At 46.2% G+C, this 27,918-nt stretch overlaps 1 protein-coding gene across 5 annotated transcripts; it reads left to right on the plus strand.

Annotated features, from left to right (window-relative positions):
* Positions 1-27,658, plus strand: CDHR2 (cadherin related family member 2). Of its 5 annotated transcripts, none has more exons than XM_079968181.1 (32): positions 1-125; positions 3,550-3,614; positions 4,164-4,232; positions 5,318-5,457; positions 7,883-7,936; positions 8,456-8,545; positions 9,326-9,415; positions 10,148-10,273; positions 11,411-11,554; positions 13,642-13,717; positions 14,181-14,287; positions 14,392-14,625; positions 15,324-15,479; positions 15,987-16,154; positions 16,362-16,423; positions 16,552-16,792; positions 17,045-17,284; positions 17,771-17,840; positions 18,573-19,187; positions 20,234-20,305; positions 20,731-20,780; positions 21,248-21,399; positions 21,884-21,986; positions 22,081-22,169; positions 22,485-22,568; positions 23,020-23,097; positions 23,862-23,922; positions 24,322-24,446; positions 25,134-25,247; positions 25,807-25,881; positions 26,211-26,286; positions 27,149-27,658. In XM_079968181.1, the coding sequence occupies exons 1-32, from the start codon at positions 16-18 to the stop codon at positions 27,302-27,304; spliced, it is 4,092 nt and encodes a 1,363-aa protein (XP_079824307.1). In that variant the 5' UTR covers positions 1-15; the 3' UTR covers positions 27,305-27,658. The 5 variants fall into 5 exon arrangements, with proteins under 5 accessions (XP_079824307.1, XP_079824308.1, XP_079824310.1 ...); XM_079968182.1 differs by having other exon boundaries at positions 27,152-27,658; XM_079968183.1 differs by lacking the exon at positions 1-125 and adding an exon at positions 1,165-1,241.
* Positions 27,659-27,918: the final 260 nt, after the last annotated feature.

The raw sequence follows: 27,918 nt of genomic DNA on the forward strand, positions 1-27,918 counted from the left end.
CACTAATTTCAGTTAATGATTGATCAGCTAATTTGCAGCAGGAGCCAAAGTCTGAGCGAAGTACTCAGATCTCTGTCGCCTGCAGCAGAATTGAGCCGCTTTCTCATGGTCCTTCAGGAAACAAGGTAAGGGGAGGGGGCTGTTACGTGTATCGTTGGTTGCCCATCAGTGCTGTGACCAGGGGAATTACAATGACATTAGGGAATTCTGCAGCACCGTGTGAAAACATCCCTGGTCCACTGGAGAATGAGTGCTCTGCATAGATCAGCAGGTGCCAGGCCCTGCGAGCAGATGTGGGGCCTGGGAAAGGCTTCCGCATTAACAGGATGGGATAACAATGAAAGCCAGAACTGAGGGTGAAAGGGCTGCATCATGGATTCCTGCAGGCACCACAGTAGACTGACGGGCTGTTCATTTAGGCCACCCTAGAATGATGGCAAACAGTATATGGCTGCCTAAGCCTATATTTTGTAATGGCATTTTCTGTTTAAAGCAGATTCATAAGCTGTCAGTTTCCATCAGTTGTGCTGAATTAGGGCTTTCTATGGCCTTTCAAGGGACACGGGTGGCGCTGTGAGTTAAATCACTGAACCTAGGGCTTGCCAATTAGAAGATTGACAGTTTGAATCCCTGCAACAGGGTGAGCTCCCATTGCTCCATCCCTGCTCCTGCCAACCTAGCAGTTCGAAAGCACGTCAAAGTGCAAGTAGATAAATAGGTACCACTCTGGCGGGAAGGTAAACGGCATTTCCGTGCGCTGCTCTGGTTCGCCAGAAGCGGCTTAGTTATGCTGGCCACATGACGCGGAAGCTGTACGCCGGCTCCCTCAGCCAATAGAGATGAGCGCCGCAACCACAGAGTCAGCCACGACTGGACCTAATGGTCAGGGGTCCCTTTACCTTTACCTTTATGGCCTTTCAAGCTGTGTGTGTCGGTATTGTTGTTTGTTACTAGGTTATGCATTTTTGTGTTTTTATATTGTAAACTGCCCTGTAATCCTTGGATGATGGGCAGTATAGAAATTTAATAAATAATAACAAGAAGAAGAACTTGCGGCTGAGCAGGCAGAGAAGATTTTGTAAATTGGAAGAGACTGAGGAGATTTCTTCTTCTTTTGGTGTCATGATGGAGCCATGTAGCACCTTGGAAAGCTCTATCTGAGCTCCTTGGGTGACAGCTATGGCATACATTTATGCAACTTTAACACAGTCTGCCCGGTCACAACCTGTGGTGGTTATTGTGTGAGTACTCCTTCAAAAATCCAAATATACCGGCAGGCCCCAAAAGTTTGGCATCACTACCCTACCATCTGTGTACATTGAGGTTTGCTTAGTCCACTTGCATACTTTTTTTTAATACTTGGGATCCTTGGGGTCTTTAAACTTAAAGAACATAATTTCTTAAGCACATTTAAATGTCAGCACAGCAGCTTGTGGATGAATGCTGGAATTATTATTATTATTATTATTATTATTATTATTTTGTGAGGATTATTTGGATGAACTTGAGCTAAACATTGAAGTGAAGTGAACCAGGTGGGTTCGTTTTTGTAAAGGGGTGAACTGGAACAAGTTCCTTTTTTGACAAGGCGAACTTGAAGTGGAACTAGTTACTTTTTAAAATGGACATTCCAAGCTCTGCCCAAAACTTTATGGGAGATGGTGAGACCAGTGTGTGTCTCCATAAATTATTGTGTGCAAACATTTTGGTGACATATGGTGCATATTTGGGAGGTTTTGGAAAGATGAAGTAGATTTACAGGGATGCGTAGAAATTCCACTCTCTAGCAAGTTCAGCATATCTCCCAGTGCACAGTCAGTAAAGGAACTAGATTCCCACAAGGCTCACAGGTTGGCAGCCCCATCCCTGTGGAGGAAGGATGTAATATTTGACAGTCAAAGGGCCATCCATACAAATTTATGAATACAGTTCCTGTAATAGGTTCATGGTAGGTCAGAGTCCAAGCCTAGCTAGGAAAGAAAAATAGTGCCTTTATCTAGTCCCTAATCCAAAGAGCTTATAGGTGGGGCAATACTGTGGCTCAAAGTATGGTCTAAAATGGGGAACCTGTGGCCATCTATATATTGTCGGATTACAATTCCCATCATCCTTGACCATGGGCCATGCTTGCTGGGGCTGGTTTAAGGGAAGAGATGATAGATAGACTGACAGACAGATTTAATTCTATCAAAGTTAATGGGTCTCTATAAACCCATTATTCTTAATGGAGATATAGTCCCACCTGCACTATACATGTAAAGCAGCATCATAACACTTTAAATAGTTATGGCTTCCCTCAGTTCCCAGAATGTTTAACACTCAATCCCTCTTCACAGGGACCTCTGGGAATTGAAGCTCTGTGAGGGGAATAGGGGTCTCCTAACAACACTCCGTACCCTTAAGGAACTTCAGGAGTGCTCTGATGGTGTTTCCTGCTTGGCAGGGGGTTGGACTCGATGGCCCTTGTGGTCTCTTCCAACTCTATGATTCTATGATTCTATACACTTCCCAGGGTTCTTTGCGGGAAGCCATGACTGTTTAAAAGTGGTATGGTACTGCTTTAAATGTCTAGTGCAGATGGGATCATAAGGAGATGTGCAGCTCACAGTGTTCCCAGTCACTGAGAAATACCTTAACATCCAGCTTCCACTGTTTGGTCCAGTGAGTACAAAGCCATCTGGCACATTTAAGCATTCTATTAACATTTAATTGTATCAAATACAGTCACCGGCACACTATGCTTCACCACACCCTGGGGTCTCTGTACTTAGTCCAGCAATACATGGACCCTCTCCTCAGCTTGCATGACGCACAGTGTCCGTCATCAGTTTGGCTTGGTTATGCCATGCGATTTGATAAGAGGAGAAACTGAGTTCCTGGGATAAGCATAAACCTCCTCACTTGTTTATGAATTACTAAGATAACAAGAGATAGCAGGTTTCTGTTGCCACTTCCTGGATATGTTGCACGTACTCGATCAATGCCACCTGCAGAACCAAGTCATTTATGGCACCCAAGAAGCCTAAATAAGCCTATAAAATGTGGTCAGTGAGGAAGTCCAGAGTATGAACAGTATTCTGTTGGTATCCTCCCAGGCATGTTTTCCTCCCTGATGAGTGTTTGCAGTATGCACAGCACCATGTTTTCCAAGGGAAACCAAGCTCAACAGGCTTGTGGGATCATGCAGGCCACTAGGAACTGCTTGTGCATAGTTCAGTTAAGAAACTCACTGCCACAAGAGGTAGTGATGACCACCAACTTGGATGGCTTTAAAAGAGAGTCAGACAAATTCATGCAGTGTAAGGACATCAGTGGTTACTAGCCATCATGGCTCTGTTCTACCTCAACTCAAAGTGGGTATCTGTTTCTGAAGACCAGTTGCTGGGAATCACAGGTGAGGAGAGCACCATTGCTTTCAGACTTCCCACAGGCATCTGGGCTAGATGGACCTTTGCCCTGATCCAAGAAGGCTCTTCTTATGTTCAGTGATGGGGAGAAAGAAAGCATGTCGTTACCAACAATTGATCCTTCTCTACGCTGTGTTTACAGGTCTGTTTGCCCTAGCAGGATGCTTTGGCTATCATGGGCGATACTCTCCATGTTTCTGGCAGTAGGTAAGATTTTCCATGATGAGGGTTATCCATTTGCTACAAAGGCTTCCCTGCTCTCTGTTTGGAAACGGTGTGGTCTTGTGCCTAGTCATCAGGCCTCCCAACTTGGTGGTGGGTGGGATGACTGCCTCAGAAGGCTAGGGCTGCAATCCTCAGTGCTGCAACTTAAAACCAGTGGCATTTGCATACAAATTCATAAGACTGGGTTGTAGAGGTCTAGAACGGCACCTGTTTTGTCTACTGCTCATTAGTATTTGGGGGTGGAGATTCAGCTAGATGGTACATTTTCCTAAGTCTTTTCCTAAGTTTTCCTAGTTCGGATTGGAGCATCGCTACTTGGGCTTCCTCTATTAAAGGAAATATTTTCCGATACTGAGTTCATCGGAAATCCAAACTGTTAGATTTTATGTAGAATGGGGAAAGTCAACAACAACAACAATGGCAGGAGATACTCCACAGAGATTGGGATGGGAACAAGGAAAGAGAAGACTGCGGAGGCTGTCTTTGGCTCTATGAAAAATGTTAATGTCCAGCCAACTGTTTTCCTTACAGCATCAGGGAACACAGCACCTCGCTTCGACATGAACAGAACCTTCTACTTGCCGGAGGACACACCTATAGGTGAGTAAAGGGAAGAATCCTCATCTGGAATGCAGGAAGTAAAGGGAAATGATAACACTTGTGAGAATGGTGGAAAGAGAAGTCCTTGGGTTTCCCTTTGCCTTACCTGCTCCTTGGCTTGGATGGGAAGATGAGAGATGGATCCTTGGATCCTTTTTACTGGGGAAGCTATCAGGTTTGGCGCTTGGAAGTAGTCCTGGATCTACTACTGTCACTAGAGGCACATGGGGCCTCCATAGCAAAGAGTGCTTTTTACCAGCTTAGGTTGGTAACCTAGCTGCACCCCTTGGTGGATATAGATAACCTGGCATCACCATCACCAATCTATGCTCTGCTGCTCTCCCTCTTGGACTGAAGCAATGTGTTACACGGTATATACCCTTAGAAATGATCTGGAAAGCTCAGCTAGTACAGAACATGGTAGTGAGGTTGCTAATATAGCCTGACTCAGAGGTGCTGATTTCAACTAATAAAAGCATGACTTTGGGACCTAAGTACCTGAAGGAACACTTCTTCCCATATGAATCTACCTGGGCTTGAAGATCCTCTATGGAGGGTCTAGGTGTTTGCTGTCTTTTCTTTGCTGGTAGTTTAAGATGGTTCATTGGGATTATTATCCTCTGAATGGGGATCCTGTGGTTATTTGGTCTGTCTAAAGTGGGACTTCATTCTTGGTGTCTGCTTCGTGATGCTGATCACATGAAGCCAGATGGGCGGGAAATAAATAAATAAATAAATAAATAAATAAATAAATTATTATTATTATTATTATTATTATTATTACCCATGGCATTGTCTGTTTTTGTTTCGATTGCAAATTTTCTAGAGGTGTCCTGCGTTAGGTGACACAAAATTTCAATAATAACAAATAATTCAAATATCCAGGCCAACGGATAGGAAGGGAAGAGGAGTGAAGGAAGCTAGAAAACATTTGTTACTGGTTCTCCTTTGAAAGGTGTGTCCCTACAGGGATGACGGTTCAGAGAAAAGAGGTGGTTGTTGTAATGATGTCATTCCAACCTGGGTGGCCTAGCAAATCCTCCTGCCTATCTCTCTCTACTTCTGGTACTCCTTTCTCATTGCAGATGCCTTTGTTTTAAGGCTGGTGGCTGTGGATGATGAAGGGGATGTTTTGACCTATAGCATAAGCGGCAGCGACGCCCACTACTTCAATGTTGACAGTAGATCAGGCAATGTGACGTTGAAGCAAAGAGTGAATTATGAGGTAAGAATGGGGCCAAGCAAATGAAGAAATTCAACAGGGAGAGACAGAGCAAGCAGGGAAAGCCAGTGAATTCCCCCCATCTGAACATTTTGCAAATGAGCTCTTGTAAAGGTTGCATAGGTGTCAGTTGATGGTTTACTGGAAGAAGGGCATGAACATATATCACTGGTTCTGGCCTGACCAAACTGGATGCTGATTTTGTTTCCACGCACAATTCGGAGTGCTGGCTTTGACCCCTAAAGCTTTATAAGGCTGAGGAGGACCACGATACCTAAAAGACCACCTTTCCCCATATGACTGTCTTGACACTGTTTCAACACCAGCCAAATACTTTTTTTTTAATGGGCATTTGGGCAGCACCAATGCTATGATACTGTATTGTTAAATTTGTTTTTTTTTTATATGAATTTATTTTGTTTGTTCGTTTATTTGTTGGAAATTGGGAACTCTTTTAATGGGAAGTGATTCATCAGTTTAATAAACCTTAACCATCCTGTAGACCACAGAAACTGTTTGTTGTACAACAACTGCTGCTTGTTTTTCTACTACTTTTATCAGGCATAGGCAAACTTGGTCCTCCAGATGCTTTGGGACTACAACTCCCATCATCCCTAGCTAACAGGACCAGTGGTCAGGGATGATGGGAATTGTAGTCTCAAAACATCTGGAGGGCTGAGTTTGCCTATGCCTGACTTATATGTCCCAGCAGTTTCCCCTCCCCTCCTGTACGAATGCTATGACACGTTCTGTAACCTCCCAGCAGGTCTGATTGGGCAGAAAAAGAGATAATAGGGAAGGTATCCCATCAAGCATGGATTTGGGGATAAGACAGACAGATACTGACATGCATGCATGAGTCTTTAATATGACCATACCCAGAGTATAAGGCAAGGCTTCTTCAGCTGCTTCACCATTAGGTCAAGGAAAGCACCTGTATCGTCCATGGAACTAAATTGCCTTAAACATTGTCTGCTGAAGATGTTCACTAAGCTAATATTAAAAAAAAGAGATGGGGAAAATGGTGAGGGTAGCAGGAAGACTGGTGCTAGCAGAATCCTGTTGAGGAATGCTGATATTGTGTCAAGTGAACGTGGAATAAATGGATGTATGCAGTACATTTACACTGATATTTCCAAGACCAAAGAGCAGCCATGTTTCCTGAATGCAAGTCATTTTTTTTGTAAGAGCAGACCTACAAGAACAAAAGCTTGTGTTGTACTTTGAGTCCAGGCAGTTGTTGCTCTGGTATAAGCAATGCATATATAACTAATTATTATAATTATTTAAATATTCTGATTTTGGTACTTCCTTGCAGACTAGACTCTGCAGGAATTTTGTGGATGTCACCCATTTTGCTTTTACTCACTACCACCTGGGCTCAAACCTACATGTTAAATTAAATATTTGCTGTAATCTGAAATGTAACCAAGGTGAGATATTCTCAAGAACACCTGGCGCATGAGTTTACCAGCTATATCTCAAAATAGAAGCTACCTTCCTTCCTACAAATGACATTATGGTTTTATCTTGCTTTTAGATTTCAGCGAGCAGAGATATGTAGTTTGTTCTCCAGCTCCCTTTAAACAAAACGCCTTAATAATTTCTTTGACCCCTGAGAACCAATTGAATCTTGTCAAAATACAACAGTGATTTTAATATCTGCTTAAGTAATCTTCACCTACAACTTTCGAAATCTTCTCTTCTTCTTCCCCTGACTAACTTTTCCCCATGGTTTAACATTATCCATTTTGTAATGGAATATTCAGACACACTAGCCAAAACCCATATAGTATATAGTATATGTGTGTTTATGTGAGTATTTGTGCATTAGGGGTATGTGTCAGATTTGGATGAATTATGAATCAACCATGGGGTAAAATGAGGCACTTCAAAAGGGATTTTGGTCTTGCATGGGCAAAGTGGAGTCTGTACGAGGTTGCACAAGTCAAAGCAGGGACCCCTGAAGTGCTCTGTGATGCCTTGGTGATTTAGCTGATCAATATTTGCTAAAAGTGAAACTGTGTCTCTAAGCTTACCATCAGCCAACTTGGTTCCCCTCCAGATGTTGCAGGTCAGAACTCCCATCAGCTCCAGCAAGCATGGCCAGCATCCAGGAATGATAGGAGCTGTTGTCCAAAACATCTGAAGGGCACCATGTTGGGACCTTCTCTAAATGGGGTGAACAAATTCCAGCATGGAGAGAGAGCAGAGGGAGCACTCCACTGTGATGGGCAGGTCAAGCTTGCAATTAATGGCAGTGATTTTATTCCCCAGGTGGACCCCTTGCTTCAAGAATTCCCTGCCTCTTTCAGGCATGTAAGAAAGGAGGCATTCTGACTCTGGGGAAAAGTATATTAATAGGAAAGGTGGTGTCGTCATCATGCCTCTTTTCCAATCTGCTTCTGCTTTGCATTTTCCCTTCCAGGACACAACAGTTATGTTTCTGGATGCCCAAGTGACGGATGGGAAAAGTGTGCCGGTAAGTGAAGAAACATGCCGGGGAAAGATAACACTGGTTTTAAGCAAGGAGCAGAGATCCATCAGGGGAGACTGCCTGTGGAATGGGATATGGAAGGTGGCTGCTGTCCCAGTTCTCAGGTGGTGGTGGTGGTGAGGAGGAACAACCGCTGGACTAAACTGGGACTCACCAAGCAGCTTTCACTAAACCAATGTCTGCTGAGGTCTCATGTGCCTACTTACAAATGTAGGGAAAGCTCAGCACAACCCTGTGTCAGGTGGCCAGAAGCAAAGGGGAACAGGACTCTTGTACCTTCAATAGTTGTGTAGAAGAGATGAGCTTGTCTCCATGATGAGCGGTCCCTGATGAAGCTGCCTCTTCTACCCTACTATAGAAGGCTCAGGAGTCCCTGTCCTTCTTTGCATCTGGTAACCTTTTCCCTAAAGCTCAGGTTTCCTCCATCCTTGTGTGGAGTTCTTGGGTGCTGAAGCCCCCCTACCTTGTCTCTTCACATTACTGTCTTTTTTCTTCCTTCAACAGGTTGAAATGGGAATCACAATCATTGTAGAAGACCGGAACAACAATAAGCCAATATTCCAGAATGAACCCTATTTTACTGATGTCCCAGAGGTACCTTTGGCCACCTGAGCTCATGCCCAGACTTCTTTTCTTTGTGGTCCATGGCATTCCACAGCTGGCGGAAGACAGTGGAAGCAATGCAAATATCCCATCCGTTTTATAATTTAAGGAACCTGTCCTATCTGGGTGGATTTGCAGGGCAGCCCTCTCTGTGGTCATAAGGACAATTCACAAAGTGGCTCACTGCAACTGCATGCACCTAGTGGCACTTGGGAAACTACTTGGGAGGAGCAACTTCCCACCCAGTGTGGTTAATTTCAGCTGACCACAATCGTACTATTACCGCTTCCTAGGCTAGCATGCATGTACCAAACTAAGGGATCTGTATTTGTTTGGGTTATCCCTGTTTTAAGCAAGTGGGGTTCCAGGAACTTCCAGGAACTGAAGTGCCAATAACTCATCTGATGGAAACGTCCACAGCAAAGGAGTTAAACTAAGGGATAAGGCAGAGGCGTTTGCTTTCCCCAATATTTAGGCTTGATCAGATTCCTCTGTGAATCAAAGCCACAGTGCTCTAGCTCCTGCATAATGTTTGGTACTTTCACTAGTTCCTTCATCAAGTAGACTACAAGCCAACAAACTACTGAAGGTACCCAGTCTTGCCAGTAGTGTCAATAGTATTGTGTGACCAACTGAGACACCTCTCTGGTCAGGACAACCTAAGAATCGGGGAACCACTGCAATTTGTGCCTATGTGGAAACAGGAGCCACAATCCTAGTACACAAGCACCAATTTATCTAAACAGATTGGTCTGATGCTCTCTCTTTCAGAATACAGCAATTGGCTCCTCAATCTACACAGTCTTAGCTGTGGACATGGACAGTGGAAACGCTGGACGGGTATCCTATTCAATTGAGGAAGTGAGTGTCACATTGTAAATACAGATGTAAGGTAAAAGGAACTGCTTTACAAAGAATGAGCTGCCCCAGTGCTTTCTAGTCAGCCTAACAACAACATCTCCCCAGAGGCTCAGACAGAAATATTTTTCGCAGCCAGTTGCCTGAGATCAGTTGAAACCTGGGATTTTATACATGCAGATACACTTACCTCATTTCTCTGTCCTGCTTGTTGTCCTCTAGTAAGCATCTGGTTGGCAACTGTGGGGAACAGGATGCTGGATTTGTACAGGCCTATAATCTGATGCAGCAGGATTCTCCTTATGTAATGGCTAAATGATAACTAAACATGTCGATTCCAGGGAAGGAGTCCTCCTTTCTAAGCAGGGTGAGGTATTCCACCTCAGGCAGCAGATTTAGGCTGCCATTAGAAGGAATAAAGTTTAAAATTTATTGAAGTTCCTCCTACATTTTTACCATCCCTGGAGAGAACCATTTGGCTGGTCTTCCTTGTGCCTTCTGCTGAGTGTTCTTCCAACCACTCTGAGGATTTTTGTGTGTGTTGAAGTTGTGGGGTGTAAATGTACCAAATAAATAAACAAAACCATCACCACCTGATCTTTATCACTTCCAGGGAATTGCCACGAGGGGGAGGGTCCTGGGGGGGGGAGGGTTTGCTGTTTTGCTCTTGGAAAAGCTCCCCCCTTTTTTGTTCTCTCACACCTCACATTTTTATACCGCATGTGCCGTACACAGGTCAACCCAAATGATGCAGAGAATCACGACCTCTTCTACATCCACTACAATGGCACGGTGTTCCTGAATGGTTCATTGAGCTACAATAACAAGAGCACTTTCTACCGAATCAAGATCTTTGCCAGGGTGAGGCTCAGACTGTGACATGTTGGGAAGAAAAAGGGAGGAGAGGGGAGGGCAAACATCACCTTCTCTCTGTGGAGCATTTATCAGAAAAAGAGAAAGGCAGCTAGATACCATGGGCAGAGCAGCCAGGCCCTACCATTAGGCAGAATGAGGTGGCTGCCTCAGGTGGCAGATGCTAGTAGGTGACGAGTGGCAACAAAGTGTTGGAGGTTTGTGGAGGACACAGAGCCATCACCAGCGCTGAAGTAAGGAAGGTTCAGCTGGCAGTCCAGTGGGCAGGTTGTGGGATGCTGGTGGTGGCAGGAATCTTGTCCTTCACTTCAGGCAGAAAAAGTGACAGGCCAGTCTTGGCCAATTTATATTTGTGGAGGCCCCATTAGCTGCTGGTTTTCAAGGCTTTGGGGATATGATTCCCCCTTTGAAAGCATACTTGGAGCCAATTCTTTTGTCATTCCAGTGCCAAGTAAAGGCTTACCTGTGAGTCAAGGCATTTTTTGTATGTTAGTGCAGTTCCAGCTTTTCAGATGCATGTGAAAAACTTATCTTTTTGGTCTGGTACTCCCCATTTGTTAATGCTTGGTAATATTGTGCAGTATTTTGATATTTTTAGATGGTGATATTTGCATATACATTGTCTATCTTTGTCATAACTCCATAACTCCAGCAGTCCTACTCTGAGTAAAACTTAATTGAAACCTACCCAACGATTTGCCTAAAATTGGGAGGTGCTTTTCTGTTATTTCTTTCATAATCTAAGCACCAGTTGATCCAAAACCAGATTTTCAAGCAATGAAGAAAGATTACTAAGCTGTGAACAAACACTTCTGCATCAGCATGTGCTTTCCTCAGTATCTTCCATCCTCTTCCTTTGGTTGCTCTCCTTTTAAGATGCATTAGAAGACTTGGATATTTGTAGTACTGGTAGCAGTAGAAACAATTACATTTAAAGAAGTTGGAAGCAAATAAGAGTGTCTACCAGACAAGGGTGTTGTTTCTTTACTGTGCAATGAGCAGGAAGGGTTTACTAGGGACAAAACAGTATGTATTGCTGCAGAGAAGGGATACATTTTGGGTAGGTAGAGAGAACAGAGTTTAAGTGATCATTCTATCTGTGTGTCTCTCCCTCTCCTTCTCTAGGATAATGGGGGATTATTGCATGGCCAGTTCATCTATCAGAACAACACAGCCTATCTGTCTGTGACAGTTGTTGATGTGGCTGACCTGGACCCTGTATTCCTGGGAGCACCATACTCAGGATCCGTACCAGAGAACTGCCCTCTGGTAAGGGATTTCTTCAGCTTTCTAGTGTCCTCCTGACCCTCAAGTGATAAAATCCTGCAGCTTCTGACATGGCTCTCTTTTGACATGAAAAAATTGGAGCCTTTTGGAGTTTCCCATCAAATTGTACCTTGTTGCATCTGTCTGTCTGTCTGTGTCGGTCCAGGACAAGCATATGAGTGTGGTAAATATGTGGGCTTAACCCTAGCACTTCAAGGGGAAACAGTGCCCTTCATGGCAGCAGTTCTCAACAAAGCAGCTTTGAAAATTGGCCAGAGCAAGAATGAAAGGAACATGGCATCAAGTGTGGAGTGAACACAGGTCACTTTTGCAACTCACTCAGGGACCAGACTAAGGCAGCTGGGCAGCCCCAATGGCCGATCCTTCTGTGCCTCTCCCAGCCTTTGGAGGGCAGAGCAGTGTGTGCGTGTGTGTGTGTCCCAGAGGCTGCCCTGCACCCTTTTAAGCCAGCCTGCTACATTCAGGTGCAATGGCGGATGCTGCTGCTTGACCAGTGTTGAAGCTGAGTTGAAATGCCAGTCTAGTTGGCTTCTGTCCATAGAACTGGGTGAAAGTTGTGGTGGTGGCATCTTGTCCTTTGCTTTAGCCAGGCATAGGCAAACTCGGCCCTCCAGATGTTTTGGGATTACAACTCCTATCATCCCTGACCACTGTCCTGTTAGCTAGGGATGATGGGAGTTGTAGTCCCAAAACATCTGGAGGGCCAAATTTGCCTATACCTGCTTTAGGCAAATGCCTTTAAGGGGACCTTGAGTTCTTTTGGGGTTGTGAGTTGCCAAGCACTTGAAGTTGGCAAGCAGGAACTTCATACCCATCTAGCGTCTCCGATGAAAATAGGGGCGTCCCATTCCATAATGATCATTTTACTATTTATACCCCACACATATTACTGGGTTACCCCAGCCACTCTGAGCAGCTTCCAACACATATAAAAACATAATAAATCATTCAACATTTAAAAAAACCTTCACTGTCTGGGATTGCCTTCAGACAACTCGGTGGTTGGATAACTCCAGACCCTCCAACATTTCTCCAATGAAAATAAGGACATCCTAAGGAAATACGGGACATCCCGAGATCAAATCAGAAACCGGAACGGCTTCTCTAAATCAGAGATGTCCCTGGAAAATAGGGACACTTGGGGAGTCTGGAACTTAGGAACACAGAAAGCTGCCCAATACTGGTCCATCTAGCTCAGTATTGTCTGCACTGACTGGCAGCAACTCTCCAGGCTTTCAGACAGATGAGTCTCTCTCAGCCTTACTTGGAGATAGAGATAGATAGATAGATGATAGATAGATAGATAGACAGATACTGTAGATAGATAGATAGATAGATTTTTAAAACTCTATTTATATGCTGCTGTAATATAAAGATATAGCACAGCAGTTTACAGCAATATAAAAACATAAAATCAAGCAATAAAGTAATAAAAAGTTAAAAGCAAGTTAAAAGCAAATATAAATTTGAAACAAACATCAATAGACCATTATGGGGAATGTACCGTATTTTTCGCCCTATAGGACGCACTGTCCCATAGGACACACCTAGTTTGGGAGGGGGGAAATAAAGGAAAAAAAATTATTTCCCCCCCAGGCGCGGGGCCCAAGCTTCCCCTGACCCCAGCCCACAGAACAGGCAGCTCTCCGCAAGCCTTGGGAGACCGTCGCGACTTCCCGCCAGGCTCCCACTGCTTGTGGATATCTGCCTGAAGCCCAAACCAGGTCAGGGAACAGCGGGAAGGAACGCTGCTTCTCCCCGCCGCCAGCCTTCAAACCATGTTGGGGGACAGCGCCTCCCCACTGTCCCCCGAGCTTGTGCGCGCTTCTCCCCGCCGCCAGCCTCCAAACCAGGTTGGAGAACTGAAGCCCGGGGCGCGCTGTGCAATGCGCCCCAGGATTCGAGATGCAGGACTGAATGTGGGGCCTTCTGCTTGCAAGGCAGATGCTCTGCCACTGAGCTACGGACCTCAAGCCCCCACTCCCTTAGGTGGAGGCCTGTCCTTTTCCTACTCACTGGGGGCTGGTACAAAGCAGGCCCAGCACTCACTGGCCATTTCCTCATCCTAGGGCACATCAGTGGTGAAGGTGCAGGCCATTGACCAGGACAAGAATGTGAATGACATCATCGATTACAGCATCATCAGTGAGTGATGGAAGGGTGGATCAGGGCACAATGGGCCATGAAGTGTGCAGACGGTACTTAGAGTTCCTGAGATCCTGTATCTCTCTTTGTGTGTAGGTGGTTTATGTAATGGCGGGTGGTGCTGAGGAGGTGATTGATAGGGTACCAACAATGAGGGAGGGAAAGGCCAAAGAACAAATGGGCTGACAGCTCATAGCAAATGGTGAAAGGTCTGCACATCAGTTTAGATGTTCTTTCTGTTTCAGTGGATCACTCAAGCTCTTCCCACTGAGACTGACAGCATAAGCAGTCATAATAAGCTACCATGGGCTGGTAGCTACATCCATGGTACCACAACTCATCAGGTTGTGATAGTGGTTTAAAGTTGTGTCTATGTAGAAAACAGCATGACTGGGGCTCCACTCATGTGGTTGATGACGTGTGTCCCCACTCCCACCCCATCATTCTTTTCCCTCTGCCCTAGCTGCCACTAGCTTGTTCACAATCAACAATGCCACAGGAATCATCACTGTGAGCGGCCACCTGGACCGAGAGGGCATTCCAGGTGAAGAGGTGCAGCTGCAGGTTGTGGTGAGTAGCAGGCAGTTGTGGGAAGTGGTAGATCTTTCTGCCCTCCCCCCACCCGTCCAAGGCCTCAGTTTCTCTCTCTTTCTCTCTCTTGCTTCATTTCTCAGGCTCGGGAACGAAACCTCAACATTTACCAGCAGGTGGCACAAGTGAACACCACTGTGACCATCCAGGTCACTGACATAAATGACAACAAGCCTCAGTTCTATCTGTGCGAGGACTCCGCAACCTGTGACTTCACAGGCCCTCCAGAAGGTGACTTTTCCGGTGAGATTGAGGAACACGCTTCTTCCAGAACACCTGTGGCTGGCCTCAACATTGTGGCCTATGATCCTGACAAGGTGAGCAGGGGAGGAGAGTCTGTGAGGCTTGGTGTGGGTGGGATGCAAAGCTCAAAGGACAAGGAGATACCAGGGATGATTGATGCCAGTGCTATCCTGGGATGCCGCTCCCCTTTTCGCCTATAACTAGCATGTTAGCGTTGGGCCATTCATACCATGCAGTGGGAAGGTGGCTCCTTATGATTTTTGGCAAGCATCTGCATCGCTATAGAAGGAAAACAGGTGATGACAGAGTATAACTCAAAACATAAGCCAAAGGTCAATCTAAAATGTCTCATCCCATATTGTAAGATGTTAAATGTATATTCAGTAGTGTGCCACAGTCGGTCCAAGACCATTTGTAATGTTCTTCAATATGAAATTTATATGGAGAATATACTATGTCAACAACTGTAGTATTTTAGCTACTGGAAAATTCAAGGGTAGGTGGTCCTAACACAGTTCTGTAGCTGCTATCTCCTATTTCCAGTCTAGAGCAAAAGACTGTAATATATCATTGTATGTGCCTCCGTGTGTGTATGTGTGTAGCGTACGTGTAGTCAGTATGTGCATTTGTGCGTGGTCTGTGTGGGTGCATGAGAGTGTGAATGGGAGTGGGGGGATGATGGATGGTTACTTTTGCTTTGGCCATGTCGAGCACTGGGAGGCTGGCTATTCCTGTTTGATTATCTGAGCTCCCTGACTTCTTCCCTGAACAGGGCTCCAATGGCACCTTCCAGCTGTCCCTGCGGGGCCCAGATGCGTTTGCATTTTCAGTCTCACCCCGGAAAATCGTGAATGAAGGCACCGTTCAGGTCCTTGTAAGCAATTCAAGTCTTGTGGACTACGAAAAGACACCTACTATGACTGTGGAGGTGAGTGAAACAAGGGTCAGGGAGAGTCCCATTCCCTTCCTGCCAAGAACTGGGATCTTAACTCAGCCATTTGTTCACTAAAAGTAACTGAATCTCCTTCTAGGCCATTTCAATGTAGAAGACCTAAGTGAGGATTATGATCAGACCCCCCAGAAGGTAGCTTTAAAAGGACTTCATTCTGCTGTCTGCTCAGAGCCTGAAGCCGTCAGGCTGTGTGGGAACTGTGTGGTTAGCACTGTGTGACTGACCATCTTCTTGTAGAATCAAAGCATCCACACCAGCTCTGGATTCTCATCAAGTATGAGCATCCTATTATACCTGGCTGGCTGCCAAGGAAATAGGCCCACGATGTAGACAGCCTTTGAAGCCCAGTAGACCCTGTTTAGTTCCTTCCCACAAAAGGCGGCAGCATGGAGTTTAGTAAGAGTCACTTTGAAGCCACTTCTGCCCCCATGACCATGATCATGCTTGGGCTGAGGTTTACTTGGCTCCTTCTAATCCTGGCAGATTGTAGCAAATGACACTGGAAGGGACACCGATTGCTGCTCCTTTGCCATGGTCACCATCAATCTCACGGATATCAATGACCACAGACCTGAGTTCAACCAGAGCGAGTACAAACTTTACGTACTGGAGGAGAGTCCACCTGGCACCATTGTCTCCTCCAACATCACGGTAAGCAAGTTCCGCAGCTGCCTTGGGACCAGGAGGTGGGGGCAGAGAGCTCTCTGTCTGTGCGATCAGAAGGACCTATTCTCTGTGATGTGGCCAGGTGCTTCATGGCTATGTTGAGAAGCATGCATCTTGGGCTTCCTCCACATCCCCAATGGGGAAGTCAATTAACAAAAATAACAGTCAATTTGATCCTTCTGCTTTCTGCAGGCTACTGATCCAGACAGTGGAAAATATGGAGAGATCACCTACTATCTGCTTCCTCAGAGCATGTATGTACATGTGATTGCTAGAGAAACAGAGGGAGGAACAAGGAGAGCATTGTGGCGTAGGCCTCCTTTTGCTGGGAGAGAATTAGAATATCTCAAAACTAAGGATGTGTCTTTTCTCTGTTACGCAGCCATTCCACATTTACAGTGAATGCAACAAGCGGGGCAGTGCTAGTGGAGAATGGCTCTAATCTGGATTGGGGAAAGCGTGCTGTCTATTATGCCACCTTGCAGGCAGTGGATGGGGGCGGTCTGTCTGGATCCACACAGCTGGAGATCACAGTAGTTGACATCAACAACAACCCTCCAGTTGTGATGGGCTCCTACAATGTCTTTGTCACGGAGGGCCAAGAAACCCGTGTCCAGATCCAGGTAATTTCAAGGCAACATTTCCCCCTTTATTGGACCTGGGCATTGGGCCTCTTTCCAAATTAGGCTGCTGTGCACTTTAAAGAAGTAACCCTGGCATGATTTACTCATATCTCGAGTACATGCACCTGAAAGTTTATGTGGCAGGAGACACCTTCACACTTAGGGCTCACCCACACTTCCCATTTGGCTGAAGCAAGCAGGATCTTACTTCTTCTCATTGTTGGCTGAAAATTCCCTCAACTCACTTCCCAGGCCACTGACCAGGACGATCCAGAGACCAATAATAGCCGCTTGCAGTTTGAGATTGTGCCTGGTGAATTCAGCAGTAACTTCACTATCGACCCGAACACAGGAGTGCTGAGCAGTGAAGGGCCCTTGGACCGAGAAGCTATCCCTGCAGAGCTGGAGGGCAAGATGGTGGTGACAGTCCTTGTGCATGACTTGGGCACCCCTCAGCTGAACGACACAGTGAACGTCACCTTCATCGTGGAGGTAATGGTGCACCCTGTCAGGGCTCTGGAAAAAGGAGACTAATGCATAAAGAGGCACCTTAGGCCCTGCTCAGGTAAGCTGAGCCAGGTTCCAGAGTGTCTGTCGGTGATGGAAACAGGCACCCTAAGAGTGTGTGTTTTGTGGCAGATGGCTAACCCATGGTATTGGGGTCTCAGAAACTGTGTCATCCCTGCTCTGTCACTGCTGCGAGGATGCCCTCTATTATCTCGAGTACAGATGAAGCTGCCTGATACTGAATCAAATTATTGGTCCATTGAGCTCTGTGTGTCTACACTGACTGGCAGCAGCTCTCCGGGGGTTCAGGCAGGGTTCTTTCTCTCAACGCTCCTTGGAGATGCCAGGGAATTGAACCTGAGACCTTCTGCATGCAAGGCAGATAATCTACCACTGAGCTATAGCCCTTCCCCTAAGTGGATGCTTGGATGTGGAATTGCCCCATTACCAGTTTCCCCCTTTTCTCTTTAGGACATAAATGACAACGCACCCAGATTCAACAGCTCCTTTTATGAATTTTCCGTTCCAGAGGGCTTGAAAGGTACGGTGAGCCAGTGATCTTTAGTCCAGAGTGAAAAGGAACTAGGATTAACCTGGGACAACAACATGATGCAACAAGAGAGTCTGGCAACAGTGGCGGACCTTGGGGTCTCAAATTTCAGTAGCCCCCAATGCAATGCCAAAATTTGGTGCCCTCCCTTCCATTCTACATCATAGTTGTGGTGCCCCCTAAGGCACTCTGAGGCTCTGCACTCAGTGCGCCCAAACCTGTCGCTCTCCCCTGAATCTGCCTCTGTTGACAAAAATAGTATGCACAACAAATAGGGGAACCCAACTTATATCTAAATAATACCTGCATTGTACTAATAGGTTTTCGACCATATACGAAAACATTATCTGTTTTGGCAAGCAGTCTTTTTCAAGTTCTTACAGATAAATTATAACTTCTTCTTCCTTTGGCAGAGTGGGATTTCCTTAGGAAATTATAAATTATCATTTATCTGTAGAAATTTGAAAAATCAACCAACCCCTACTTGCTAAAACAGATGTTTTACCAGTGATCTGTAGTATTTATTGCATTGATTAGCAGCGGGGAACAGGAAGATGTGGCAAGGCATTAAACAGGAAGCATATAATGGCTTTTCCTAGTTAGGTGTTGCTTTTCATGAGCATTAGAAGTGTAGAGGTTGCATTGCTTTTTAAGATCTGTGGGGCTGTGGCAATAATGTGGTGAAAATGTTGTTATTCTTTCTAACTAACCTTCCATCTCCAGGTGTCTTTGTGGGGAGTGTGGAGGCTACTGATGCTGATCAAACAGTGATAAACAACCGTATCTCATTCTACATTGTAAGCAGCGCAGGTTCAAATAACTTTATGGTGCGTTCAAATCGCCTTGGCTCTGGCTGGTACCAGGGGATCTTGAATCTGGACTCCGATGTAGCTCTTGACTATGATCGGCTGCAGCAGAAGTTCTTCAATCTGACTGTGCAGGCGGAAAATTCAGACTTTGGGGGGACCGTGGAAGCTGTCACCGCTGTGGTGAGGGTGAACGTGCTGGATGTCAACGACGAGTCCCCAACCATTGAGCCATCTCCACCACGAGACATTGAAGTTTTGGAGAACGTTACCCTGCATGAGTTAGTTGTCACGCTAAATGCCACCGACATGGACACCAACCACTCGCTGGTATTCCAGGAGTTAGCTGTAGCCTGCTTCAATCATTCAGTCAATGTGGGCAATGTGTGCCAGGAGTGGTTCCTTCTGGAGCCCAATGGCTCAATTTTTGTGAATAGTTCGGAGATAGACTATGAGGCCTGTGACCTGGTGGAGCTCACATTGCGTGTTAAGGATGAGTTCACTGAGAAGGGAGACCCCTTCAGTGGAAATGGTAAGACCTTAGGATGAAGACTTGGTTCTGCATCCCCTCCGAATCTTGAGCTTTACAGCTTCCTTCCTTTTCTCCATCAGTCCTACTTTCTCTTTGTGGCTAGGATGTAGCATTAGGTCCTAGCTGGAGATGCTTCAGGGAGCCATGCTTGTTGGGTAATGGAAATACCATATGCTCCAGTCCCAGCCTCCCCTCAGAGGCAGCGTGCATTGTATATAGAAAAGCTGCTGAAGGAAATGAGTCAGGGGAATAGAAAGTTAGTACCCGGGCAAACTTTCCAGAGTCTCATCTACCTTGTTGTACAGTTGACTTTAAAAAACATGTTGTCATGGCATGATGAAGCAGCTAAGTGTGATGGTGGCACAACAACTCAACCTGTGTTCTGCTGGGGGTTTTTAAATAAAGCACAGGGTCCTAGACTGGGGAGATTATGGAGGGGGAGGGGCTGAATTTCCACCACCTGCACTTCTCCTCCTCCCAACCCCAAATTATCTGCAGCCATTTTTCTCCCAGCAGGGGTTACTTGTGGTTTGGGAGGCCCACTGGGAGAAATATGGCTATAGAGAACCTGTTTTAGAGGGGAATGCATGGTTGAAAGGATCCCATTCACATTTTCTGTCCCCGCAAGCTATCTCTTTAAGTATCTGCCCTGATCCCCATTCTTTTAGATGGATTTAGTGACAAAGTGTTTGAACACTAGGTTCTGTCAATGAAACGACTTAATTGCCATAAGCTTATTTTCTTATCTCTGTGGTTCTGCTGCTATTGCATCTACTTTGGATCTACTTTGTGGGAGGAATGTCATCGCTAATCTGGTCCCAGCATCTTCACAGCTGGAGGTTCCTTAGCACTGTAGAATGGAGGCAACAGAACAGTGAACTAATTTAGTAAGCTATGTGAATGGGCTGTTGGTTGAAGGATTTGAGAGACAAACCTTGATAGGTGATGCAGTATTGTGTTCCTCCCTGGGAGCAGGGTGGAGTCTGCAGAGCCACTTCAGTCAGTAACTAGTGCCTCCTCTGTTGTGCCTTTTCTTCTTCCTGCAGAGACCCTGAGAATCTTAATCACAGATGTGAATGACAACCCACCAGTGTTTGAAGAAAGCACCACCACCTTTGGTGAGAGCAATATATGCAAGAGAAATGTGCCGCTACTGCCCCCTAATGGATAAATGGGTAGATGGTGGTGTATGAGAGACTTCATCAAATATTTGTCCTCTTTTGATAGAAATTCTTCTTGCCTGATCTTTCAGGCTGAGATAATTGGAGCCCCCCCCCTTAATGAATTAAAAGCAATCATAGCTCTCAGAAAGCTCCTTCGTCCATAAGAAGGGTATCCTTTCCTCCTCCAGTAGTGTCAAATAGCCGATCTTCCCCAATCAATTGTTAAGGGAGGAGCAGCTGGTTGCCTTCCTGTCTAACATTAGCCAGGACAAAGGAAGCTGGAGCTAGAAGTGAGAGCAAGCTCCTAGGAAAGACCTCTGTCCAGCATGCCCTGCTGTTTGGCACCCATTCTTTGATCTGTATCTGGTGTTTTGTTGCAGTGATAATCCCAGAAGTCTCTTCTGTGAACCTGCAGGTGGCTGTGGTCAAGGTGAGAGAATGCAATGTTGGGGCACATGTGTGTATAGGTGTGTATTCTGTGGTCCGTGTTTGCCTGAGCTTGAGTCTGGACTAAGGATTCTGAGCTCCTGTGTTCCGATTCAATACATTATGTCCAATCACAGAACATTTCAGGATTTGGGCCTCTGCCATTGGCCCTTGAACTCTGAGTCGTGATTCACAGCTTGAAAGTTTAGACAGCCAATCGTGTTGGGAGTGGGAGTGGCCCAGGGTTTCAGGAATGTATATAAGCAGTTGCTTTGCCCCTGTTTCCCAGTTATGTAGTTCAATAAAAGTTCATGCTCTTATCATTGTGTCTTGCCTCGTGGGAACCTACCTACACTTCACACAGCTCCTTCCTTGTGGTGAGAACTGACTCCTAGTTCCCACAGGCTACGTGATGTGGGGTAGTTCAAAGAAGCAGCAACAATAGTGTCCTCCTCCTCCTCCTCCTTGCAGGCTAAAGATGCTGATTCGGGTGTGAACAGAGTGATTTCATTTGCCATCTCCAGGGTACTTTTCATCCCAGACAATGGACCTGAGCAGATCCGTGAAAATCTTTTCAAAGTGGAGACAACAGCAGAGAAGGACCTCTACATTGGGAGCATCCAGTAATTGATGGAGTTTTGTTGTCTGGGAGCTTTGTGGAGACCACAAGGGTTGTCACTGTATTGACAGGGAGAGGAAATCCAGGAAGAATGGAAGCCAAGAGGAAAGTGTAGCATTGCCAGTCATTTGATCTTGGGGAAATTCTGATAATAGCTTGAGCATGACCAATGCAGCTATACTCCTGGTATCCTATCTAGAAAGAGAGTGTTGCTTCTCAGCACAGACAGTGATAGCAAAATAGGTGGCTTAAATGTTAACACTAGCCTCTCACTTTCTCCTGTTCGGGGTCTAATACTTCAGTATAAATTCCAGTTTAGCACATGTTTTATCTGGTGTCCCTGTGATCTATCCCCAAGCTTGGAGCAGTGTCCTAAGGGCCATATGCACAGACAGGGCATTGTGGAACTAGGGGCTGGTCTGTCCCTGTACAGACTCTGGGATCAGGAACTCTCAGTCCCTCTGATATCAATTCCTCTGTTTCTACAGAGTTGCCAGCAGCCTTGACAGTTCATTGAAGGGTCAGTATCGGGTGACAGTGGAAGCCAAGGACCACGGGAACCCTCCACTGTATTCCTCAGTATCACTGGACGTAAGACAGCTTTCTGATCTACCCAGATTCCTTTCGCAATGCAGACATTCACCATGGCTTTCTTCTGAGAACATTTGCCTCTCTCTTTCTCCAGATCTACACCGTCGACCAGAGCTACCGCGTCCGGCTGGTGTTTGATTCCTCCTTGCAGGACGTGCAGTCTAATTCGGGTGAAATCAATGTGTATGGCATCTTTCCCTTCCCTTGAGTGGGTTGATCCAGGGACATATCCATTGTATTGCAATTTGAATTCCATGGAAAATACAACATAAGGAAAGAAGCACTGCAAATATAATTAAAAATTGAAGGCTTTGTGTGCGCTAACAATTCCTATTCCGCTAATGTTTTCAGATCTAAAGCCGGATTCTGAAACTTACTGGCACCATTACTATCTCATGCCCCAGGGTGCAGGGCAAGCCATGCAGCACAGAGGAGCCGACCCCTGAACATGAAGTTAAAGAGACACTTAGAGACACTCATTTTCTGTGCTTCTTCCAGGGCTCTGAGTATAGCTACCCAAGCAACTGTCTATGTAGCAAACATCAGGTCCATCGAGGATTCCGGGAGCTCCAGATCTGACAGGTGACTGGGACAGAACAAGATGAAAGGAAATGAGTGAAGCTAAAGGGAAGACAGTAGTGCCTGAGAAGCATGAACGAAGGGGGAAGTACTTGTGATGCTTGCATCTATGGCTGGCCACAGGCACCAGCTAGTGTGGCTGTATGGTGCTGGTAGGAAGTATGTTTGAATGTCTGTAGAGTAAATGGAGAGGGGTAAAGAATATTTGCAGATTCATGTCCTCCTTGAGGTTCCAAGCATTGAGGTTGCATGTAGCCAGTGTGACAGATGATGTTGTTGACTCTGTAGTGCTGATTCATCAGGGGTTGGCTGTGTTGGCAAAGCCAGTCAGGTTACCCAATAATTCCCTGGGGGTTGGCTCTTTGATCTGTAAAAGGTCTAGGGGCTTCTGGCAATCCCCCTTCCCCATCCCCATACATGTCCATCTTACACATCACCATCTCAACTCCTCTAGGGCTGTGGCGAAGACAGCAATGGAGGCCTATTTCGTCTATAGCAATGGCACAGCTCTGATGCCCGGAGAAGTACGCACGTAAGTGATGCATCACAGTGGAGCTGGGCTGGGTTGAGGAGCCCAGGCAAAGGTCAGTGTGACCTTCCCCAACCTGGTGCCCTCCAGATTAAAGCATTGTAGTCTAAAACAAATCCCATCATCCCTGACCATTGGCCAAACTAGCTGGGGCTCATGGGAGTTGAAGTCCAAAATATCTGGAGAGTGCCAGGTTAGGGAAGGCTGAGCTTAAGAGCATGGGTAGGAGGAAAGAGGGGAGCATCAGAAAGGGGAAATGTGCATCTGCTCTGGCAGAAGTTTGCATGGCAAGGAAGTATTTGAATTATGAGGATGGTTGATCCCCTCTGACTTAAACCCAGTTTGAGTGAAATCATAGCCCTCCCCAGGTCTTCTAAAACTAGTAGTTAAGACGCCAGGCTCCCTCCTCGTGGGGAAAGTTTCCCCTTGAGATGTAGTGATGGCCACCAATTTGGATGGCTATAAAGAAGCACTAGCCAAATTCTTGGAGGTTAAGGCTATCAGTGGCTACTAGCCACCCCAATGGCTGTGTTCCATCTCCACTGTCAGATGCAACAGACCTCTTTATACCAGTTGCTAGGAATCCCAAGTGGGCAGGAGAGTCCTGTTGAACTCATTGTCATTCTCCTGCTTGTTGGTTTCTTATGAGTATCTGGTTGACCCCTGTGAGAACAGGATGCTGGACTAAATGGGCCTTTGGCCTAAGCCAGCAGGGCTTCTTATATCCCAAGGAACACTTCATGGACACCTTTCTGTCTTCTTTCCAGACTCATCCAGAGAAACCCTGGGGAACTCTCGCGGTTGCTCAAGCTTGGCCTATCCATCATTGTGAGTGCACATTTCCTGCTCATACCCCCAAACACTGAGGAGCAGTTCTAGGGTCTCTCTGAAGTAAGGTGGCGGCGGTGGGGTTTGTCAAAGCTCCAACAGGAGAGCTCTGTCGGGATGGGTGCATCAGAGGCTTGGTGTGTGCTCCTGGTAGGACAGCAAGCTCTACCTTGCCAGGGCAAGTGAGATGGCTATGGGAGAGATTGTGTGGCTGGAGCCAATGCTGGTGGAGAAACAGGGAACCTTGGAAGAATGGCATGCTGGAAACCAATCTTGCACCACAGCTGGGACTGGCATAGAGAGAGGCTGTGTGCACTGAGGCTGTAGCCAGGGCATAACTGAAACATCATGTTGTAGATGCTTGCTGAGCCAGTATAGTGACACTCTTGTGTATCCCAGGGCCCTGTGGAGATGATGCAGTCCAACAAGGAGAATGAGCTGTTCGCTGTCATTGCAGGGCTGGCTGTGGCTGCACTTCTTATCCTCATCGTCATGATCCTGATAATCATAGGCATGAGGAAAAGGTACAAAAGTGCCCTTCCCCTTATTATGGCAGGTATACGAATGCGCTTGCTGCAGCTGGTTCAACGCTGCCTCTATTTGTTTTTGCACACTCAACAAAAAAGGGGCTGGTGTATTATTAAGGGCTTTTTTGTGGGGGGTAGACAGGGTTGTTGCTGTTACTGCTGTTTTTTTTGTCTATTTCATGTTATGATTTGTGTGGAAATGGTTTGCTGTTTGATTGATGTGTTTGTTATGTAATTATGTATTTTTTCATGTTGTAAGCCACTCGAGCATGGTTTTAACTGTGGAAAGGCAGCATACAAATGAAATTCTATATGTATGTACACATGCTGCACTGCATCAGCACCTTCCCAAAAGCCAGCGTAGCTTGCATCCCTCACATGGTTCCACCATTCTGCTATTCCACACGCTTGGTTTTGGGGCATTCTCAGGGTAGGGCAGCAAGTTCCCTGGCCTGACCAATAGCCATGATGGCTAATTACTACTTGCAGAGGGAGAGTGCCTCTGGCTACTAGCTGCTGGAGATCATGTGTGGTGGGAGTGTTGGCCATGCCCTACTTGAGGGCTTCCCATGGGCATCTGGTTGCCAATTGCGGGAACAGGATGCTGGGCTCAATAGGCCTTTGGTCTTCTCCAGCAGGGCTCTTCTTAGGTTGTTCACGCTTCTTTCTCATTTCTTTTTGCAGTTATGTGAGGAAGCTGAGGGCCTTAAAAGCCCTGAAGGTGGCTTCAAAGTTCTCACCTGGTGATGTGGTACAGGGGCCTGCTATCCCTGGGACCAACAGATACAACACAGAAGGGTATGCTTTTGGGGTGGGGTAAGGCTTGCCCTAGTAAAAGGGGAGTATCCTGGATTGACCCGTGGAGGGGCAAAATCAGGAAGAAACGTAAGCGTGTGCCTGCCTCTTAGTAGACCCCATGCCCTTTAGTTATTCAAATTTGTGTTGTTAAACTCCATGTGCTGAACTGGTCCTGTACTGAATCCTGTACAGTGAAAAGGATGGGATTTGATGCCCAGGGGGATATCCATATTTTTAGCCAGTTACTAGTGAATTTCCTTCTTTGAAGTCTCAAACTCTGCTGTACATGGGTAAGCAAAATTAAGGCGGAAGTTGCTAGTAGCCTTGACTGTAGGTGATACACATTTTGTGCAACACCACAAGGCTGTTGCTGCGCTGTGTGCATCACACTGACAATTGTTATCAATTATGCATTGCATGTGATTTTGTTGCACTGAGTGGTCTTGTGGTTCCCTCCCCTGTCTGGCATTCTGTGCTGTCTAGTCAGCTGCATGATAAGATTCTGGTGGGCTGAATCTGTAGCGATTAAGAAACTCACCACTGGACTATTCTTCCTCAGGGCTAACCCCGTGCTTGGTTTCTCCTTGTACCCCTCCCTGGACCTGGAGGAAAAGGCCAGCTCTGATGTGGCCAGGTATGCCTATGAATCCTGTCTTTCAGTCTCACCTCCTGTGTATGAACCAGGTCATGAATGAATGAATGAAACTGACTTACCCTCCAAAGGCCCTCTTTCATGCATTGCCCCAAAGGTCACATTGCCATGGGGCTGCTGTCAAAGAACTGAGTTGGCCACACACCCATTGTAGTGTTTAGAATGACTAACCATGTAAGGCAGGGCCACCACTTTGCGAGCCTCTGTTCCCCTCACTTCACATCCCTGGCTCCCGCTGGTGGGGGCATGGAGACTGGAGCTAGGGGTGACAAAGAGCTCCCTAATCAGCCCATGCTGCTTTCTCTTTACAGCCTGAACTCCCTGGATGAGAACATGGTTGATGCTCCAGAGGTTGCTCCAGAGGTTGCTCCAGCTGCTTACAAAAGGGTGAGGACCCTCAGACCTGTCACTGCCCCACAGGACATTCTCCCAGCCAAAGCATGTTCCTGACATTTGATGATGACGATGACATACCTTTCAACTTTTTATGATGCAAAACCAGGATGCTCATCTTCCGGGGCACGCTCCCGGGCAAGTCATGTGACACATGCCCCTAAAAAGTGCCTCCCTTGTTTCATTTTTCCTTTTCTTTTGAAGAGCCCTGGACTGTTAATCCAAATGCCAGGCAGTGGCCCTTTATGACCACCATCAGGCCACACACCCTGTAGATGACCCAGTGTGACTTTGTCATGAGGCACATTCCAGTCAGGTAACCTATTACTGGTGAACCAGCCATACCTATCTTCAAGTTCAGCGAGGCTCTCATGGGGCGTCTCATCTTGCAGTACCACTGTTAGCAGGCCTCACAGGGGCCTTTTCAATCCACTGGGACTGGCAGCAAGAGGTATTGCGCAGCTATTCCGTGTACAGCCATGGAAAGTGCCTTCTGCACTACACTTCAAAGGTTTGCTGCAATGTGCTTGGCTCTCTTCAAGTGTAATGATAGGCCTGGAAAGACCCACTACTATGCTGTAGTAGCCTAGCTGCAACAGAGCTAAGATCAAAGGTATGTCAGCAGACACCCCCCCCCCAGGCTACCTCTTCAAAGTGGATCTGCTCTCTTAGACCTGATATTCAGCTTTCACATGCAGAGGTTCAGGTTCCTGCACCACAGGAAATGACTGCTTATGTGGTCAACGCTGCAGTTCTTGAAGTGACAATCCACCCAATAATCCAAGGACACAATGGCAAATAGGACTTTACAACATAGATGGATCATATTCTAATCTCATACTCTCTTTCATCCGAGCAGGACAAAGCAGATGCTGGAAACCAGGCAAATGGCCAGAATGAGCCACTGAAAGCTGCCTTAGAAAGCCACAAGAAAGAGAAGCCAGAGCAACTGGGACACTCCAAACAGTATCTTGCCTTTGACAACACCTCTTTGGACACCAGTGATCTCTGATCACACCCTGCTTCCTCCTGGCAGAGGAACAGACACTTATGAGCAGGACTTGTATAGCAACATTGGCTCGTAGACATTGCGCCAGCAACTGTAAAGAAACTCACTGGGAATCCTTTTTAATCCATGACTTATGATTGTCTGCAAGCCTGCATCCTAGGCAGAAATGAGCCTGGCCCAAACTAGAGAGATCACACTGAACAGCAAGAAAGTGGAAGAGGTGGTAAGTGCCTACCATGCTAGGCAACACCAGTATTTTCATGTTTTCAAAAGGTACGATGCAAAATGGCTTGTGGGTTTGTTTTTTTTAAAAAAACAATCAAGCAGTGTATAAATTTCATGAAATAAATAATAAAAATTCCACCTCTCACTGGAAACAGGGCAGGGAGGGAATGGGGATTTAGAGTATTAGGTTGTATCCAACCGAACCTAGCACTAAGAGACGGTTTGTCAGCACAAGGATTTCTGCTTGCACACTGGGGTGTCCTCCCTCCCTGTACATCCCCTAAATATGTTCACTCAGCACTCTGGATAAGGTTTGAGAAGGGTGCAGGGCATGGGAGAAGGGGACAAGTTTTGTTGCACAAGTAGAGATGCATTTATTGAATATCACCCAA

This window comes from Podarcis cretensis (genome assembly GCF_951804945.1).
Source record: "Podarcis cretensis genome assembly, chromosome: 2".
NCBI classification, from domain to species: Eukaryota; Metazoa; Chordata; class Lepidosauria; order Squamata; family Lacertidae; genus Podarcis; species Podarcis cretensis.